The sequence below is a fragment of the Felis catus genome, chromosome E1 (genome assembly GCF_018350175.1).
Source record: "Felis catus isolate Fca126 chromosome E1, F.catus_Fca126_mat1.0, whole genome shotgun sequence".
Taxonomy (NCBI): Eukaryota; Metazoa; Chordata; class Mammalia; order Carnivora; family Felidae; genus Felis; species Felis catus.
Window position 1 is genome coordinate 37,518,229 of NC_058381.1, and position 20,843 is coordinate 37,539,071.

General features: G+C 40.4%; 1 protein-coding gene and 2 long non-coding RNA genes across 5 annotated transcripts in view; 2 read left to right on the forward strand and 1 right to left on the reverse strand.

Moving 5' to 3' along the window:
* The window catches only part of LOC123382001, a 29,946-nt gene extending 27,944 nt beyond the window's left edge, over positions 1 to 2,002 (forward strand). Inside the window, exon 2 of the long non-coding RNA XR_006589710.1 lies at positions 1,406 to 2,002. This is a non-coding gene — a long non-coding RNA (uncharacterized LOC123382001). The remainder of the gene's footprint in view (positions 1 to 1,405) is intronic.
* The window catches only part of NPEPPS (aminopeptidase puromycin sensitive), a 95,638-nt gene continuing 76,797 nt past the window's right edge, over positions 2,003 to 20,843 (reverse strand). For all 3 annotated transcript variants that reach the window (XM_023243586.2, XM_045044852.1, XM_045044853.1), the window contains 9 exons: positions 19,391 to 19,530; positions 16,558 to 16,692; positions 14,873 to 15,092; positions 10,242 to 10,384; positions 9,758 to 9,814; positions 6,749 to 6,856; positions 6,110 to 6,265; positions 5,772 to 5,819; positions 2,003 to 3,635 (listed from right to left, as the gene is read on the reverse strand). In XM_023243586.2, the coding sequence (XP_023099354.1) occupies positions 3,483 to 3,635; positions 5,772 to 5,819; positions 6,110 to 6,265; positions 6,749 to 6,856; positions 9,758 to 9,814; positions 10,242 to 10,384; positions 14,873 to 15,092; positions 16,558 to 16,692; positions 19,391 to 19,530 (1,160 nt within the window). In that variant the 3' untranslated portion in view covers positions 2,003 to 3,482. The remainder of the gene's footprint in view (positions 3,636 to 5,771; positions 5,820 to 6,109; positions 6,266 to 6,748; positions 6,857 to 9,757; positions 9,815 to 10,241; positions 10,385 to 14,872; positions 15,093 to 16,557; positions 16,693 to 19,390; positions 19,531 to 20,843) is intronic.
* On the forward strand, positions 3,521 to 12,667 carry LOC109494350. The gene is made up of 2 exons (XR_002149171.2): positions 3,521 to 3,657; positions 12,473 to 12,667. It is a non-coding gene; the product is annotated as an uncharacterized LOC109494350 (long non-coding RNA).

The window sequence follows — 20,843 nt, forward strand, 5'->3', positions numbered from 1 at the left end:
CTTTCTGATCACATTCTAGGACCTGTTTGGGTAACAGAATTGAAAGAATCTTTTCAAAGCTCCAGAACTCCACTCATACCCCCTAAATCGCACACCACAGAGATCTATTCTTTACCAATACTTTCGAGGGGCTCCTTGCTCCCTGAAACTGTAAGTTTAAGAATTCATGCAGCACCATGTAGTATTCCAAAATGGTTTACTGCTTCCCATTAATAAAAGATAATATCAAATTCCCTATAGGAAGTAATACATTCATCTTTTTTTTTTTGAAAAAAAAAAAACATTTTTTTTTAACGTTTTATTCATTTATTTTTGAGACAGGGAGAGACAGAGCATGAACAGGGGAGGGTCAGAGAGAGGGCGACACAGAATCCGGAACAGGCTCCAGGCTCCGAGCTGTCAGCACAGAGCCCGAAGCGGGGCTCGAACTCACGGACCCCGAGATCATGACCTGAGCCGAAGTCGGCCACCTAACCGACTGAGCCACCCAGGCGCCCCTGAAAAAAAATTTTTAATTAGCTCTATGTGGGGCTTGAACTCGTGGCCCCAAGATCAAGAGTTGCATGCTCTACTGAGCCAGCCAGGTACCCCACATTCATCTTTCTTTCCAACCTTCTGATTTCCACTAAAATCTTTAACCAAGGAAAAATCATTAAAAATCTTTAAAGCTGTTGCCTGGATCCAGTCTGACTGTATTACCTTTTAAATGTGAAGACATGACAATTAGTGAGAAGAAAACAGGTTTTAGAGGCTGGTGATCTTGGGCTGACCACTGGTTCTAAGTTGTTTTTTTCTTTTTTTTTCAAGTTTAAGAGGGAGGGAGGGAGAGAGAGAATGAGATCACGACCTAAGCCAAAACCAAGAGTTGGACGCTTAACCAACTGAGCCACTCAGGTGCCCCCTAAGTTATTTGTTGTGTAACTTTACCTAATTTTTCTGAGCCTGCTTTCTCACCTGTAAAATGAATATATTACCCGATAGGGAGCTACTTGGAAGACAAGCAGTAAATCTAACACCAAAAAGGCTGAATTAAGACCTTTAGAGACCCATTATCATCAGGACTCTGGTGCCAGAATCAGTCAGGATATTAGTAGAGAACAGAGAACACACTTGAACTAGGTAACTTGACGAAGGTTTAATAAAGGGACTATTTACAAAGACATGAGCAAAGTTCAGGGGAACCAACAAGGAATAATGGAATGATCCAGAGCTAGTAAGGGAATAATCCTTTCCCTAGATTTGAAGGGGCAAAGTGACGGAGCTAGAAGCTAGAGAGGGCTTCTGAACAGGAGTCGTGGCCTTTGGTAGAGGGTCACAGACGACCCGACCCATGTGACCTGGGGATGAGGAAGCCTGGTGAATAAATACCCTGACCATCCTCTCCTCATGCCTTTTGATCTTGAAGGTATTACAAATTGGATCAACACAACCTGAAGTCAGAGGGCAAAGGACCCTGTCAGAGCAGTCCGTGTGGGCCAAGCCCTCCTGGGCACAGAATAGGATGGGAGCGGCTCTGAAGGGGACGCAGAAGACACCCTCCACCACCTGTGCCGCAGCATAATTCAAGCCAATTAACTATTATACACAAAACTTGTATATATGCTGAAAATGAAATTACTTCTTTCTAGAATTTCTAATTGTAAAATGAGAATACTAAGCAGATTTCTTCTCAGTCTTTTTGGTGTCCCTACTTTGCTGGTGCCTTAAGCACATGCCTAGATGGCCTCATGGCCGCCCTGCGTGTGGCACCTGGACAAGAGAGCCTCAAGAAACGGGAACTGGCAAGTGTCAGGTTAACTCCTGAATGCTGACTGATCCAGAATGAATTTAGAAGGACTCTTCGGATTTTTCTGTTTAGGTCTTAGTCATTAAGGAATTCAGAAACTGGATTTTCTTAGACTCAAAAAAATCCCATGATAGCAAAACTTCTTATAATCCTAGTGAATGATAGGAAACGTTTATAATTTCTTATTGAAGAGAATAAAAGAAATCAGGACATCAATTTCACATTGACATTTTTATTAACGCCAACTGTTTTTTAATTATTATTTTTTTAAAACAATAGCACAAAAATGTTTCAAGGAAGCAGTCTCACAATCTGATGACCTTCTGAAATACAGTTAAGCCACACCAAATATGAATTCCTGTTAATAACACAAAAAAATATTTTTAAAAAGAAAAATAAAAAGAAAAGGAAAAAGGGAAGAAAAGAAAAAAGGTAGGGCCAGAGAAAAGGAAAGAGGTTTAGAGTTAAAACTCGCTGGATTAGTTAGGTGAGGCTTGTTAGTAGGATACACTGTTAAAGCGAAGAGTGGCACACAGGCTTAGTTTTTGTTTGAACCAGTTACCACTAATATGCGGCCCCTGCAGCAGTTACCACGGACTTCTTATGTGTCCAGAATGAACCAGGAGAAGCCAGTGTTGACACTGTTGGAAAGAGGCTTAACAGTTGGCCTGTCAGACAACTAAGACCGCTGTTAGCAGAGTAACTCCTTCAGGATGGCCTGGCTGAAAACCCTTTCATCTCTATGTCTCACCTATATGCATTTCAGGGTTCTTAAAAGTTATCTTAAAAAAGAAAGAAAAATAATGTATATCAGTTTCTCTTATTTAATGTGGCTATAAAAGATGTTTCCTTATTATTTCTTTATCTCTAAGAAGGACACCGGGGGTGGGGGGGTGGGGGGGGTGGGGGAGGAGGTTGGGGGTGGAACTAGGAGGAGGAAAAACCCAGACCAGGATAGGTTTGGTTTTTTTAACTTTTTTTTTTTTTTTTTTTTTTTTTTTTTTTTTTTTTTTGGCCAAGGGGGTCACACAGAAGGGAAGGCAAGGAGGAAAACTACAATCCTTGGTTCAGATTGAGTTATGCAGGAAAATATATCTTCCTGATCAGTCCCCATGCCCAAAAAAAAAAAAAAAAAAAAAAAAAAAACCAAACAAAAAAACCAAAACCCCAAAAACAAAAAACACTTGGAATTATGCACAGACTCTATGTTATACCAGCTATCAGCCTTTCACGTTTAACCATTCCCAGAGCAATGGACACTACCCTTGGCTTGTAGGCTGCTTGCAGAACCCACTTCACAAAAAATCTTCTTCACCCAGAAGCCTCTAGTTTCCTTTTGGTAGGTTATAAAAACAGAACATCTGTCATTAACAGGAGAGTGTTAAATACTTTTAACCACTGACAAGGCTTCAGGAAGTTTCACAGTTTCGTTATGCTCTATTTTATTACTATCATATTTACATTTTTTATTTTTTATTTTTACTTATTTACTTATTTTTTTGCTGAATTGCTGATTTTCCTTTTTCAATAGAATTTAATTCTGGAGTGTGAGCAGGAACCAGTTAACTACATTCATCGTCCAACCCCCACTGGTTTGAAAGAAGACTCCAAATTCTCGGCATATGAATCAGCTGTTCGGTAGCCCCACCTCATCCCTGCAGCCAAGCAGCAGAACCGCGGTGGCGGCGCTCAGGGTTCACGCCGTAGGTGGCGAGGCCTTTCGCTGAAGGAGGTACTGGTGAATGCTCTCAGCATCTCGCTTTAGCCAAGCAGCATTCAGCAGGATATTTTCACAACACTGCTGGATGGTGCGCTCAGCTGAAGGAGCTGGGTGGCTCTCGAAGAAAGCCTGGTATAACACAACCCAGAAGGTAGGATCAGTACTAGCAATGGTAAGAAGTTAGAAGTATCACAGGTCATGAGAAGTTACCCACTGTTCTGTAAAGGATTCAAAAGTTTTAATCATGAAAATTTACCGCTGCTACTCCCAGGCTAAAAGAAAACAAAGCAGCCCCTTAGACCTGCATACAGGAATTCTTCTCCAAATACATGCTTCAAATCTAATCAAAAGGTAACAAAGAGGCAGAACCTCTGGCCTGTCTTTTAGGTTCATTATCTAGTGGTTAATGTAGGGCTCTGGAATTAGGTTGGGACTCAAATCTCGGTTCGGTCATGTATTAGCCTGTGAGTTTGAGTACATTAATCATTCTGTTTTCTCATTGGTAAGAAACTATTTAGTCCAGAAGTTTAAGAGAAAATCCATAAAAACTGTTAGCACAATACTTGGCAGGCAGAGTCCTTAAGGACGCACACATTCCGGCTGCTTCAAACAAAGATTAATTTGTGAAGGCGATAAGACCACAAAGATTAAATTGCTGCTCCACAGACTCACATCTTTCATACAACAAAACCATTTCTGAGTTTATTATAATTTATCCAAAGCTTATTGATTAAAGATTCAATAAACTACGTTCCAATGAAGTATACCGAGATTCATAGTAAACAGAGCAACTCTTAAATACCAACCAACGAAAGGATAGGGGTCTTTACTTTGAACCAGTCGTCACAGGTGTAAAGGAAAAGAATGACTAATTCATCAGATTAAGTCTAGAACTTTTGGAAATCAATAACCTCGTTCACACAAACAACAATGGCGCCTTCGCTGAGGCTCGTTCTTGGGGCTGGGTTCTTAGGGCCCAAGTACAATACAGAACTGCCCCTCATTCCATCTCCACAAATAGCACCACTATTTACATATAAGAAACCCAGGAATTATCGTTGATTCTTCCTTCTTCCTCTGCCAGGTACATTCACAACACAGAGAAGCCAATCAGTAAATATTTGTTGAATTAAAGATTAACAAACCCAAGCCCTTGAATTTCATAACTCCATCTCCTGAAAGCTACTCTATCATTCTTGCTTGCAGTCAGCATCCCAAAATGCTTCTCTTTCCCATACTGCAGCCAGCCTGAAATTTTTATGGTACAAATCACATCAACTCACTCCCCTGTTGACAAGCAGTTCAAGGGCTTTGCACTCTTAGGAAAATTCATATGGCCTCCAAGGCCCTCCAGTCTGGCCTCTACCTATCTTCCCGGCCTCAGCTTGGCCACTCACTGCCTTTCCCCTCCAAACCAGGTATATGTACTTCTCCTTCAGAGTACTTCTATCCTTTACGGTAAAGTAACTGTTTCCACAGCATACAATGTAAGTTAAATGAAGGCAGAGATCAAGTCTTTCACTGTTTTCTCAAGACCTGAAATCTTAAAATTCCAAACAATGGCTCACAGAGTGAGTGAAACAACACAACAGCCCTCAGAGCCTCCACATTCACACCTCGTAACCCCACTGCCTTCAAGAAGTAAAGGTAAAAGTGACTCTTCAAAAATAACTTCACAATTAAATGCAATGGAAGGCTTAACATTAAGATTTCCCTCATCAGTGTATATCTGTTCCTCAAATGCTGAACTTTACCACTAAACTGAAGATTCTCCTTTGTAAGGGCTAAGAGGAGATTCCTTGCATAGCCATCTTGTCTCCTCGTGCACAGGACAGACCTATGAAGGTTGTTTTTAGAAAGGAAAAAAAGAACCATTATCGAGGACCTACTACTCTGTTCCAGTCCCACTACATTACTTAAATAACAATCTTATCATCATTCCATTTTATGGATGAGGAGACAGGCTCACAGGGATTAAAAAACTCACTTGAAGTCCCATAGCTAACATAGGGCAGAGCACAGATTTATACTCAGATCGACTGATTCCAAGTTCCACCACGTTCCTTCAACCATATTGCAAAGCACTCAAAGATGATTCCAACCCTAAATTCTTCAAGCATTAAAGACACAACCCAAGCTGTCTTTTTCCAAGCAAAAAACAAGGATAAATACAGCATTACCCCAACATCGTATCATTACAATTTGGCTCATTAGTGTTTTTACTTACTAGATTGAAAAGTAAAAAGGAAACAGTACTTTGCTTACCTTAACCTCTCCAGCCATTTTATCAACTGCAAATCCCTCAACTGATAGCTGAAAAAAACAATGGTTTAAATAGTAAATGTAACTAAAAGACGCTAGGAACAAACTTCCATTTACCTAAAAACCAAATCATTTTATATTCTCCCAACTTCAGAATATTCTAGAAGGTGCAGGATGGGTGATGGAGAAGCCCTTTAATAAAGCTAATAATTATTTAAGGAACTTTTTTTTTTTTTGGAAGAAACCCTTAAAGAGCAAAGACTATAGGCCTAGTGAATCAGGGATGTCTCTAAATAACATCTATGATAAGCAAGCTACTCAAAATAAAAATCTTCACACACCTTTATTAGTCTGGATATTAAGAATCCTCCCTGGTATCGATTATAAAGTTCTTCCCAGTTGTCTTTTATAAACTTCCAAGCAGCCTTCCTTCCATGCTTGCTGCCTCCTGCCACTCCACCAATTACTGACACAGTGTCCTGTGGGCGTACCTCTTCCTAGAAATAGAAAGAGAACGAAAAGTCTACTGTACTCAAAACATCTTCTGGTGCCAGAAAGGGCAAATGCTGTTGAGGTACCCAAGTAATCACACTGAAGACCCTCATTCCTTATTTTAGGAATAACTGGCACCAGAAAGCTTCCTAAAGATCAGCCAAATTGAGAATGAGGCACTGAGACAGGTAAAAACAGGCTGCTGAATAGATGTTTGCTTGGGTTCCTACAGGATAAAGAAAGGAAGAGACAGAAAGTAGGCACAGGGGTAAGATAAGTAGGCTTGCCAGTTTATTCCTGCTTCCAACTATCCCGATTCCCACCGTTAGAGGCAGATATAGATAGAGGTCAGTAACAAAAGCCCATTCCATTTCCCCCAGACTAAGAGGAAGGGGTTAAAGCAGATCAAGAGAATACTGAATCAAAGACAGCTGCCACAGATTGATAGGTTACAATTCCCTCTAAAAGCAGTTTTCATTGTAACTTACTGAAAGTGCAAACGTGAGGACTTTTTGAATCAATTCAGGTGAAAGAGTAGCCCCAAGGACCCTTTCAATTCGGTTTTTCTCTTCCTGCATATCTGCTTGTTTGTGAAGCTATAGTGAAAAAATACAGATCGAGATAGTTAACTGTCCCCTGGAAGTCAGACACATGCTTATATGAGCTTCTCCCCCAGTAAGGTGAAACTTCTGTTCTATATTCTCATTGGCTAGGCGCGCAGGGCATGAAATTAACAGAAGATAAAACTTTACAGGATGTTCAGGCACTAAATTTGTGATTTGCCATTATAGTAAGTCACTAAATGTAAGTGAGGACTATGTGAATGGCTGGTCATCAGTTCTGAGCAGTTTAAATTCAAGATCTGAGGGGTATGATGTCTGACTAATGTTCTGTGTTAAATGAACAAACTGATGATTGCCAATACCATTGAAGGTCATCAATTTAATTTCTAATAGTCAAAAATGCATGTTAATATTAACGATGGTCTCTGATCAGTGGGATTCTGTATCATCAAATTTTTCAACTGCAAAAGCATCGCATGCTGAATGCAGGAAATTAGGAAAATGAGAAGCATAAAGAAAAAATTAAATTATTACAATATGTACATTACCAAATTGGACATCAGATCATCTTATACCTATTTTGTGACCTTTTTAAACATTTCAAATTACAGGAGTATTTTCTTTATACTTTTCTAGTCTCTAAATCTTCCACAGTGATTATACCGAGTCTTTTTTCCACCATAAGAAACAAAACATTATGCATACAAAAATTACAAGCATATATGAGATATCTCTCCAAGACAACTTAATCGATAGACTCTGTTGACTTTTTTTCTCACTGAAGATTTTACACTGACCAGTGTCCGCACACCCCATCACAGGCCCCCATTTCCTCTTCTTTTCCTTTGATTTCTTTTGAGCAGCAGTGTAGTAAAATAGATAGAAGTCAGGAGACCTGGGTTCTAGTCCTGGTTTTGTGTCTAACTAGCTGTGTGACCTTGACTAAGTCCTTAACCTCTTTGGATCTCAGTTTCCTCTTGTGTAAAATGAATGGGGTGGAGAGATAATTTCTAAGGTCCTTTTCAGCTCCAGGACTCAAGGTCTGAACTCTGGCTTTCAAGAAGCATGGTTTCCCCCAAGGAGAACCTGTTAAACTAGTCCACTAGATGGCACCATAACACCACATTCCAAATATACTTTGAAATCAAAGTTCTTTTTTAGCGGGCCTCATTACTCCTAAATTACCAACAGAAGACAATCCTCCTCATCTCCCATCAACTGGTTTCTTGAAGAAACCTAATTTGGCCTTCATTAGAGCTCTTTTGATAGTAAATCAGAATTATAGTCAGCTCCCTTACATTAAATAGATGCCAACACTTATTAAATATACATACTAGAATAAATTCTTAAAAGTGTGTTGGGGCGCCTGGGTGGCGCAGTCGGTTAAGCGTCCGACTTCAGCCAGGTCACGATCTCGCGGTCCGTGAGTTCGAGCCCCGCGTCAGGCTCTGGGCTGATGGCTCAGAGCCTGGAGCCTGTTTCCGATTCTGTGTCTCCCTCTCTCTCTGGCCCTCCCCCGTTCATGCTCTGTCTCTCTCTGTCCCAAAAATAAATAAACGTTGAAAAAAAAAATTAAAAAAAAAAGTGTGCTATGACATGAAAATGTCAAGGTATCTGTCATGAGAATTTCAGAACCCCTATTTTGTTCCATACTGCTATGGAAAATACAAAACCCACAAATATCTGATTTCATATGCAAAGAAATACAGGATTCATAGTGCACAGTTTCACAGAATATTAAGACTGAGAAGGGACCTCAATGTCATTTAATTGGAAGTTAAGTTAAACCCAAAGTATAATTTTGATATTATTAGAAAGGAAACTCTTGTCCAAGATCAGTAAAGTGTCACATTTTGAGTTTCTTAAAGTTTACATTTTTCAAAATATTTTAATCATTTAAAAAATATGATTTGGGGGCGCCTGGGTGGCTCAGTCGGTTGAGCATCTGACTTCTGCTCAGGTCATGATCTCGCGGTCCCTGAGTTCGAGCCCTGTGTCGGGCTCTGTGTGACAGCTCAGAGCCTGGAGCCTGCTTCGGATTCTGTGTCTCCCTCTCTCTCTGCCCCTCTCCTGCTCATGCTCATGCTCTCTCTCTCTCTCAAAAATAAATAAACATTAAAAAAAAAAACAGGATTTGTTTAAAATGAAATACTAGAAATTGGATTTGCAATTTTATCTACTTGAGGTCAGAAAAGTGTTCTTAATCCATTAAAGATGGAAGTAGCAAAGCACATCCCATTCCTGTTCTGTTTGTTCCCATTAAGAGCAGGTCTTTAAACGAATGGGCTTTGCAGATTTGACACGTAATTTGGGTATTTAGACACATTTTGCACATTTTATTCGATGGTAATAAGTACATTCAGCTCCCCCTACCTGTCAAGTGATTTCTTAGACTGACAACCGCATGGACAGGGACTGGAGAAGTACAGTATCTGTATTAGAGTTTAATTACATGCCAACCCTCTGGGGAAACTACAGAGGCTACGCAGGCAAGTCAATTAATTTCCTGTCCATTCATAAGAGGCACTGACATAACTCAAACCCTGGAGATACCTGATTCTCTCTCCCCTAAGCACGGGCACAAACCTCTTCTCCAAAATGGGAAGGATCCTATGTAAGTTTACACAGAAGGGAAAATTTTAAGAGCTTGACTTGTTAATCAAAATGAATACTTCATTTTTTGGTTTAAGATACATAAACTTACAAATTAAAAAAAGTGAGAACACTAGATGACTTCTGGCATTGTATTGGTAGTACACGTGAACAGACATGATATCTCTCTCCCATAGTTTCTTAATATTTGCCTGTCTGCAACATGCATATCTACATATATTTCTTTCGCCAGGACTTTTTTTTTTTTAACCACTTAAAGCTTGTACTGTGTCAATCCAAGTTTTACAGCAGAAGATGGAAACCCTTTCCAAATGTACTCACCTTTAGCATAATGTCTAAGGTAGTGCCATCACCATGCTTCAAAACGGTCAGATAAACCTACAAGAGAATACAGGAACGACAAAGAAGGCATCTGATTAAATGCATCTTGTTCCAAATATTCTAATGTTAAGACAGAAAGCAAGTCAACACGATTGTAAACAGCTGTGTGTGGACGTTACGTACAAACTGTGCGACAAAGAGCTTCGGAGCCCATACTGAAAACCAGGCAGGGAGACGGCATGCGCACCGGCTCTCTCAGGGGAATGTGCGCAGATAATCAGCTTTAAGCACAGTGTAGTCTGAGAAACTTTAAACAAACGAGAAGCTGGCTACAACCACCTAAATGGCACATATTAACACAGAGTCAGACACAATGTGTGGGTCAGTGTCTGGGTCATTTCTGGTTACCATTAAATACATCCCACACTGTGTGCAGAATGATGCAGTCATCTAGAAATCAAGGTTATTTATCATGAAAACCTACAGGACTCCTCAGATCAGCGGAGAGAATCTGTTTCCCTTCCACGTGGTCCTTAAACCGACGGCGGGCTTCTTCTAATGTTGCCTTATGTCCTGCTTTTCCCAGTTTGCCCAGAACCAAGCCCCTCAGGAGTGCATCTAGATGACCTGATTAAGAAGTAAAAGAGACACAACACTGCTTAAAAATCCCATTTTCACAAATATGCTACTTGGGTATCTTATACCACGTCTACCATCTTGAACAAACACAATCAATTACCCTAGTACTTGAGAGAACACTGATTTATATTGTTCAAATCATAAGAGTGAAATGAAGTGCTAATAAACACACTAGACAAGCAAATAAATTTGCTGACTTTGTCTACAAATGCCAATGATCTGAATTTACTAAATGTTCACTCCATCTAGGTAATTACATTGCTAAGGATTATATGTGAAAGAAACAGGCTTAGATCATGCAGTTTTGACCCAAGATTCAGAAAAAAGGCCACATACTGAACTAGTACGCTGTGTATAACCAACTGAAATCTTAGATTTTTAAAAATCGAAATCTGATGGATCGGTTTACTCCAATAAGCACATAAAGAGATGTTCAACTTTGGTCATTAGGGAAACGCAAATCAAAACCACTATGAGATCTGCTTCACACCCACCAGGATGACTAAAAAAGACGGACAATAACAAGCACTGTCAAGGACGTGGAGAAGTTAGAACCCTCATACGCTGCTGGCGGGAACGTAAAATGTTGTGACCACTTGGAAAAACAGTCTGGCAATTCCTAGAGAGGTTAAACATGGGGTTACGGTATGATCCGGCAAGTCCACGCAATAGAAATGGAAGTGTTACGTCCACAAAAATTTGTACACACATGTTCACAGCAGTATTCACAACTGTCAAAAAGTAGAAACCATCCAAACACCTGCCAAGTGATGAAAACACAAAATGTGGTACATCCATACAGTAGACTACTATTCAGCTATAAGAGGATGCGGTACTGACAGACACTGCAACTCGGATGAACCTTAGCAACATTGTGCTAAGTGAAAAAAGTGAGACACAAAAGGCTACACGGGGTATGATTCCATTTACAGGAAGTGCCCAGAGTAGGCAAATCCATAGAGACAGACAGCAGATTAGTGGTTACCAGGGATCGGGATTGCCAGGGGATGGGGAGTGACTGCCATGGGTATGGAGTTTCTTTTGAGGCTAAAGAAGTAATTCTGGAATTAGATGGTGGTGACGGTTGTGCAATGCTGTGAACAAACTAAAAAAGACTGAGTTGTATACTTTAAAAGGTACATTTTATTATATACTATGTCTTAAAAAAAAAAAGTTAACACTAGCAATGATGGATTGCAGTACCAAAACAGCTAAGTCGTGGTACATACAATGAAATACCACTAAGCAATAAAATGGAATGAACACCCTGGATGTATCTCTAGCACATTATATTGAAAGAAGCCAGATGTAAGAGCAGGAAAAAATATATTAGGATTCCATTTACATAAAGTTCTAGAAGAGATAATATTAATCTAGGGTGAAAAAAGGCAGAATAGTGTTTGCCTGGAGGGGATGGATAGGGGAACCGGCCTGGCAAGGACTGACTGGGAAGAGGCCCTGAGGCAACCTCTTCAGTGTATTTTTTGTCAAAAGTCGCTGAATTGTAACATAAAATTTTTTTTTAATGTTTATTTATTTTGGAGAGAGCAGGGGAGGGGCAGAGAGAGAGAGAGAGAGAGAGAGAGAGAGAGAGAGAGAATATGAATATCCGGAGCAGGCTCCAGGCTCTGAGCTGTCAGGACAGATCCCGACCCGGTGCTCGAACCCATGAACTGCGAGATCATGACCTGAGCTGAAGCTGGATGCCTAACTGACTGAGCTACCCAGGCGCCCCAAGAAATGTAACCTTTAATTGTGCATTTTGCTACATTTAAATTATAACTCAGTAAAAAAATAAGTCCAAGAAAACAATAGGAGATCAATACATAACACAACAGGACACTAGTGAGGTTCTTAGAAGAACCAATTTGTAATTCTGACTCTGGTACTCACTTGCTGTGTGACACAAGGGAATGTTTTATTATTTTGCTGTTTGATTCTTCTATCTATAAAACTAGAAAACTAAAGATATTCTCCCTATTTCATTAAGGTGTTTCTGAGCCGTGAAAGAGAAGTACAACATCCACCAGTCTGCGTGGATCTGACCCCACATACCCTCTCATGTTTTGTTTCTAGGGCTCTGTGCTCCTGTCTAAAGCACACTCCTCCGTTGGGTCTCGACTCCTCTCCATCGCTTGGCCATCGCTCCAGGAATTACCCCCCGTCTCTTTCACATCACGGATTTTTCAATTACTACTCTAGCATTGTCATCAGCACAAAAACATGTTACAAAATCTCCCTCTTTATTAAAAAAATATATATATATGCCTCCACTGACTCTACATCTCTCCCCAGACTATCCCCTTTTCTCTGATTGCCTTTTCAGCAAAAACTCCTTGAAGAAGTCGTCTGAATGTGGGGCGCCTGGGGGGTGGCTCAGTCAGTTAAGCGTCTGACTTCGGCTTGGGTCATATCTCACGGTTCTTGAGTTCAAGCCCCACATCCAGCTCTGTGCTGACAGCTCAGAGCCTGGAGCCTGCTTCCGATTCCGTGTCTCCCTCTCTCTCTCTGCCCCTCCCTTGCTCATGCTCTGTCTCTCTCTCCCAAAAATAAACATTAAAAATTAAAAAAAAAAAAAAAGTTGTCTGAATGCGCCCTTTGCTTACCCCCTCCCGCTCTGGAGAACCACTAGTGCTCTCCGCCGCTCCACAGAACTTGCTGATGGCCTCACCAACTCCCTTCATCTCGCCGGACTCAGAGCACCAGCTGTCACAGTGGGTAACGCTCCTTCTGCACTGCTTCTTAAGACGTCTGGAACATCTCCTCCCTCCTGGCTCTCCCACCTCAGTGGCCAGTCAGTCTCCCTTGCGGACTCCTCGTCTTCCACTCGATCTCCAAATCTTGGCCTGGCCTCGGACCTAGCCCTCAGACCTCTTTTGTCCGCCTACACTCAGGCCCTGCGTGATCTCGTCCAGTCTCGTGGCTGTAAACACCATCTACACACTAAATGCATTTATTCAGCCTAGACCTCTAGGCTTGACTCTCCACCTGGATGTCTAAGTTGACATGTCCAACACCCAGCTCCTGATTCCCTCTGTTCCCAGCCCGCTTCTACGGCCGTCCTGTTCTGTATCTGGCAAGGTCACCCCTCCGGTCCCCAGGCCAGAATGTGGTGGCTCCTCCTCCTTCCCCTTGCAGTCAGTCCACCACCAAATAGGTTCAGTTCTACCTTCAAAACATGCCCAGAATCTGCCACCTGCAAGTGTAAGCTGCACCCGGCACCTCAACTGGATTACTCGAACAGCTCTGTAATGTCTCCCTGCTCCTGTCTCTTGCCTCTCCACTCGTCTGGGTCCCACACAGCTGAGTACGTCAAGTCACGTTCTTGTCCATCAGCTCTCAAGTCACTTTCTCATATCACTAACTGTGAAAGTCGAAAATGTACTAGGTCCCACAGGTCCTATAGGAGCTGCACTGCTTCCCACTCTGTCCCCCTCACTTACTCCGTCCTGATGTAACTAGCCTCCTTGTTATTCCTTGAACAACCCAAGCTTGCTCCTGCTGCAGATCTCCTGCACTGGCTGTTCCCTGTCTGGACCATTTCCCTCTAGATGGCCTCACAGCTCTCTCTCAGGTCTCTGCTTATGCTCATATTACCACTTCATCATGAGTGACTGTTGCCCTGACCAGGCTAGGGCGTACCGGCCTACCACTCTTTATCTACCTTACCTAACTTTATTTTTCTTCATGATACTCGTTGCCACCTAAATTATCGTATGTTCAATGGTTTGCTGTGTCTCCCACTAGAGTGTAAGCCACACAGGGCAAAGCTTTCTTCACTGCTGTACCACCAGCTCCCAGAATAGTACCTGGTATTTACTAGGCGCATAAATATTTGTTGAATCCACAAGGGGAAAACATAGAGCTCTAGGTAATTGTTACTGTTGTTCTTATTGCAAAAGACTCTGAGATCAAGACTGCCAGGGTGAAATACCACCTTTAGTTATTTGCAGATGGTAGAAAACAATTATATATAAAACCACAAGATCACCATTTCCAACATATGATGACGGCAAAAGAGTAAATATACAATTATGGAAATAATCAGAGGAGAGAACACATGTAGAATGTCAGTAACTTCCTGAATTCACTTACTGTCTCTCGGTATCTTTCCAAGTTGTACATATAAGGTGCCTGATATTTATGGCAATAATAAATAAAATCATCTAAAATTCCCTTTAGCTTTTCTTGACTATAGATAAGCCTTTGGAACGCTGTAAAAGGCCTCTATTTCCACCATTTGTGTTGTTTACGAATCGTATTTAACAGTGAATACACATAACCACCACTGTTTTTATGTTGGTGACCCATGTAACTTCACCAATAAACTTAAAAGACCTAAGATTTAATTTCTGGGGAGCTGAAAACATAGTAACACCCAACAGATACCAAGATGCTACTGATACTGTTAACCACAGCTGAGTAAAAAGGGTCCAATTTCTCATCAATTCTTTCCCCATTCCGTGCATCCATTACCTTCTCCAGGTTTGGGGTCCCAGCCTAGTCTCTCCCCTATGGGTGAAAAGACATCTTTCACAAACTCCTGGATTTCCTCATAGAAGTCTGTGTGGGACAAGAGAGTTGAGAGAATCCCCAGGTTACAGCTCAGGTCGCTCCATACAGTATAATTGGGCTCATTCACAAAAGCCTCCATGACTTTTAGAACCTCTACAGTGCTAATGATTCCAGCTCGAGCCTGGGATAGGAAAAAACATAAATTAGTCTTCAGACAGAAACAAAACAAAGAAACACAAGCATGCATTTTCAGCATTATCTACTGCTAGTCAGTCATTTCTTTGGTTGAAAGAACACAGGGGATTATGAGAATAAAACTCCTATCATGACAATATCCCTTATTTACTTTTTGTTATTTGTGAGAGAGCAACTTAGGTACACTTTGTTTGGTGACAGGTGGTATAGCTACACTTGTGGTGAGCACAGCATGAGGCGCAGACTCGTGGAATCACTATGCTGTCCACCTGAAACTGATGTAACACTGTGCATCAACTATACTTCAATGAGAAAGAAAGCAAGGGAAAAAAAAGAAAGCAAGAAGGAGAGCCGTTAACTTCCTATTTCTATCCAGTGTCTGGGGCCTTGGCTTTGTTTTTATTTTTAAAATTCTCATACTTTCAGAAAAGACACAACAATAGTTAGGGCTTTGGTTTTTGACAGAGGCTCTTTCAAAGTTGGACCTGCCAACTGTGTCAACTTCAGTCTGTCCTTTACTCATTTGTGAAAGAAGGCAAACTGGAAGGCCTTTCAGAATTAACTAACAGAGCTAGGAAAAGGAACTCGTGTTACAGCAGCCAACTGCACAAATACACCACTCTCCTGGGACAGGTCTCTCTCAGCAATGAGATCAGCAGATGTGAGGTTTTGTGCATCAGTGCTAATCTGTGTTTATACAAAGGAGGAATCCAAAACCAGTTACTGCAGAAGGGAGGGAAAACTCAAGTCCACTTTAAAGGAACAGTAGGAGGAATCTGACAATTTTATCACAGACATCTGGAAATTATCTAACCTATGTTGGAGTCATAAAGATAATACTACTAATTGCTGATTTAAATCCTTTCTGGAACAAAGCCAGAAGAAATATAATCCTTTTTTTTTTTTTAAAGTAGGCTCCACGCCCAATGTGGGGCTTGAACTCATGACCCTGAGATCAAGAGTCGGATGCTCTCCTGACGCAGCCGCCCAGATGCCCCACATAAATATAATTCTAAAGCTAATGGACTATTATTTGAGTAGTAACGGAATGTTAAAAAATTCTAGATGTTTCCAGCCAAGTACAATCACCATTTTAGAAAAATATAAATTATTCTGAATTATTAAAAAAAACAAACAAACAAACAAACATCAGTAGGGAAATTTCTTCAAGGCCCATACCTATTTCTACCGAAAAGAATTTTTGCCTTACGAAGGATAGTTTTCATTGCAAAAAGCTGGCTTAGGAGTAGTGACATGGGATTTGTTTCCGGTAAATTATATAGGTTCAATCTTGTCACGTTAATTAATAATTAGTCATTTGTTCTAGTCCCAAAAGGTGTTCAACCTTCAGGAAGAGCCATATTCTTCTAATTACGTTTCAGTCAGATACTCCAGGAAAAACAAAATCCTTTAATCAACAAAATCCATTATACTACTTGAGAGAGGCTCACCAAGGAGAAGAGGTCATTTTGTAATCCAAGTCGATCCACAGGGGGCAGAGAAAGGTCACGAATGCCGGGTAATAAACTTTCCAGCATGGCTGAGCTGTACTGGGTCCGATAAAACCCAACTGTTCCCAGGTTTAACTGAAAAGATACCCAATGGACATTATTAATTAAACAGTTCCATTTGTTTTGTTTGTTAATTTTTAATTTTAGTGTTTGTTTATTTGAGAGCGAGAGCACAAGCAGGGGAGGGGCAGAGAGAGAGAGAGAGAGACAGAGAGAGAGAGAGACAGAGAGAGACAGAGAGAGACAGAGAGAGAGAGAGAGAGAGAGAGAGAGAGAGAGACAGAGAGAGAGAGACACAGAATCTGAAGCAGACTCCAGGCTCTGAGCTGTCAGCACAGAGCCCAACGCAGGGCTTGAACTCATGAACCATGAGATCATGACCTGAGCCGAAGTCGGAGACTTAACTGACTGAGCCACCCAGGCGCCGCATCCATTTGTTTTTTTTTGTTTTAATTTTTTTTTTTTCAACATTTATTTATTTTTGGGAGAGAGACAGAGCATGAACGGGGGAGGGCCAGAGAGAGAGGGAGACACAGAATCGGAAACAGGCTCCAGGCTCTGAGCCATCAGCCCAGAGCCTGACGCGGGGCTCGAACTCCCGGACCGCGAGATCGTGACCTGGCTGAAGTCGGACGCTTAACCGACTGCGCCACCCAGGCGCCCCTCCATTTGTTTTTTAAAGCAGTCTTTTGCAGGTGTGAAAGGAGTTTTGCTTTCAGTATATCTGAGTGAAAACAACAAAGATCACATATGCAGTCAGGGATTAAAATGAAACAACACATAAAGATAGAAAGCGGTTGTCAAAGATGAAAACAGGTGAAAGAAAACAGAAACTTGACATAGTGGGGGACAGAGTGAGAGACGGTAGGAAGGATATGGTTGGGAGGGAGGGAATCACACGGATCGGTTTCTATGTCTACTCTCGGTGGATGGTTTTAAGTTCACAGAAAATATTTACTATATGTAAGAACACGGGGACAGTGGAATCTCTGAGGAAGACTAAACCTTTACAAAAAGACTCATCTACTCAGCCCACAGTCTCACCAGAATAGCAATGCTCAGGTCCTAGATTTTAAAGAATTGCATGGACTTTAAAGGTAATTTCATATAATTTGTGGAGTGAGATAATCACGGACTGTTATCATTCTCTGTAGGCTAATGACTGACAGGCAAAAATATTTTTGATAATATTTATATACCAAATACCTTAAAGGTAAAGTAAGGTAGAAGATACAAGTACTTCACTATTTATGTTTTTAATTTTACTACTTACATGTAAGTATTTTTTAAATTTTATTTATTTTGAAAGAAAGAGAGAGCACGAGCAGGGAAGGAGGGGCAGAGAGAGAGGTGGAGAGAGCATCCCAAGCAGCCTCCACACTCAGTACAGAGCCTGATGCAGGACCGATCCCAGAACCATGAGATCATGACCTAAGCTGAAACCAAGAGTTGGATGCTTAACTGACTGAGTCACCCAGGTACCCCTGTAAGTATTTTTTTTAAATCACCTCACGATAATACAACTGCTATTTTATTGATTCCCTCTACCTTTTACGGCAGGAATAATACCTTTGTTTACCCAGTTACAATCACAGCCATACATAGGTTTTTCTCATTTATAAGAAAAATTTCATATAGCTACATAATCTTCCAGATGTAATTTCAAATGGTAACATAGTATTCTACTGAGTATGTATATGTGTGTATCTATCTGTATTTTTAAAGTTTTTATTTATAATTTATAATTATTTATTTATTTATTTTTATAATTTTTTAAATGTTTGTTTATTTTTTGAGAGAGGGAGAGACAGAGTGTAAGCGGGTGAGGGTCAGAGAGAGAAGGAGACATAGAATCCAGAGCAGGCTCCAGGCTCCAAGCTGTCAGCACAGAGCTCAATGTGGGGCTCAAACTCACAAACCGTGAGGATCATGACCTAAGCCGAAGTCGGCCGCTTAACCAACTGAGCCACCCAGGCACCTCTTAAAGGTTTTATTTTTATGTAATCTCTATACCCAATGTCGGGTGTGAACTTAACCCTGAGATCAAGAGTCTCACACTCTTCTGACGGGAGCCAGCCAGGCACCCCTCCACTGAGTATATTTTTAAAAAATCATATATGTGTATGTGTACACACACACACACACACACACACACACACACACACACACATATACATATACAAAAGTCTGAGATAATGTATAATTCCTATTAGGAACCTATAATTGGGAGAAAAGTTTATAGTAGATACTTTTATTATGAATAGTACAGAGTACAGAATAATGGGAAATAATCTTTACCAACTGTTATTTTTATGAAATGATTTTAAAACACCAGTTACAGGAATTTCACATTTCAGTGACACAAACTCATTATTATACGTGTGGCCTCGCTTGACGATAGCTGTGCATACAAAATGACAGCACATCATGGAGGTTAACATCTTGTTACAATGACAGCGCAGCTGGAAGTTGCAAGACCACAGACCTTTTGATTAATGTGACTTTACACATAATCTACTATTTTTTCCCCTTTGATCATATCCCCTTTTATCTGATTATGTACCACTCCCTTACCTAAGGGAAGATATCAGATAATATTATTTGAAAATTGGCCCTAAATTTCACACAGGACAGTTTAGTAATGTTTTTGTCTTTGCAAGTCCTCATCTAAACTAAAGCAGAATTTACAGCCGGCCATAAAATGTATAAAGGAAGTGAGAGAAATCAATTCATTTAGGTAAGATAAAAATGGCTAGGCCATTTATGGACTCACCTTTACCCACTGGTCTGGTTTGACATTTTTCAAAACCACATTCATCTCTGGCTTGTCCATCAGAATTTTCAGTTTGGCATGGTTGGGGTCTTCACTAGTAGAGATTGTGATAGGAACCATCCACTGGGGACAGTCTTCTCCTTAAGCAACAGAAGAACAAATAGAAAACTTGAAAAATAATTTGTCATTGGAAGAAATAGAAGGTAAGGTGGAGAGAGAGGACTGGTATCTTACATATGAGCTTGAGTCTGTTAAGCCAATAGCTCATTTTCAATGGTACATAAACTCTTCCATAACCTGAATAATACTAGTATAAAGGAAGAGAGAATTTATTAACAAAAATCACAATAGCCTAAAAGAGAAAAGGAGAACAGTTTATTTAGTGTTTCTTAATTAAAATTCATGTTAAATTAAAACACAGTGATTTTAATTTAATCATTTCCCTTTACAGAGTAACAGAGACAGTAATGATTTTACTGTAAAAGAAATTTCAAGTAGGTCAAAGTCTTCATATAGCATTTAAAAACATTCTAAGGTGCAGTCCTTAACAAGTATACGTAGTGAAGGGTTGACTTAATTTCTTAGATAGGATACACCCTAGAGCTGACAGATTCCATCACTAAAAAGTCATAGCTAAAACTCAAAGCTTTTGCAAGGCAGATAACATACCTGTCTTTTAGGGATCCGACAGAAAAACAGACTTTGCATTAAGATGCCAAACAGAAGAGAGTCCTTTGCCCATTGCCCAGTACATTTAACTATAGTCACATTTAACTATTTTACTAAGTTATCTAGTTTTGTGCTATCAGGTTAAACCACAAATTAAAATTTCCTAACAATGGGACATTTCAGGTTTTAATACTGCCTATACTGGTCAGTCACAGAGTATTTGAAAAAAACTGCAAAACCTCTCAGTCCTACGATGCAGATTGTGGGTATGAGGCAGAAAACAGAAAATGTGACACTTAGGGATTTATTTTGGATAATAAACTTGTCATCTGACTTGTCAGACAGCTTTACTTAAAAAGTAATTCCAAATGCTAAGGAAGGTTAAGGATGAAAGGGTATATACCTCTTAACCCTAGTAGAGTGTACCCTATTTTGGAACATGAAAAGGATAGGTGATTCTGATATACGCCTCCCCCTACTAAGAATTGTTTTAAAGGAGGTGAGAAAGGTACTTTTAATTTCCTGAGCAAAAGAATCTAATGACCTGTAGAAATAATTTGAAAAGCCAGAGTCGAGTGGTATAAACTCATGGAATCCAACTATTTCGTTTGAATTCCTACTCTTTAACTCATCAGATAGGCGACCTTGGGCAATTTAACTAACCCAGCTATGCCTCAGCTCCTTCATTTGTAGAAAGGAAATAATACTACCTACCCAGTAGGGTTGCTGAAACTATAAAATAAGGGTCAGTGATACTGCTTTAGCACAGTAAATGGTACATAAT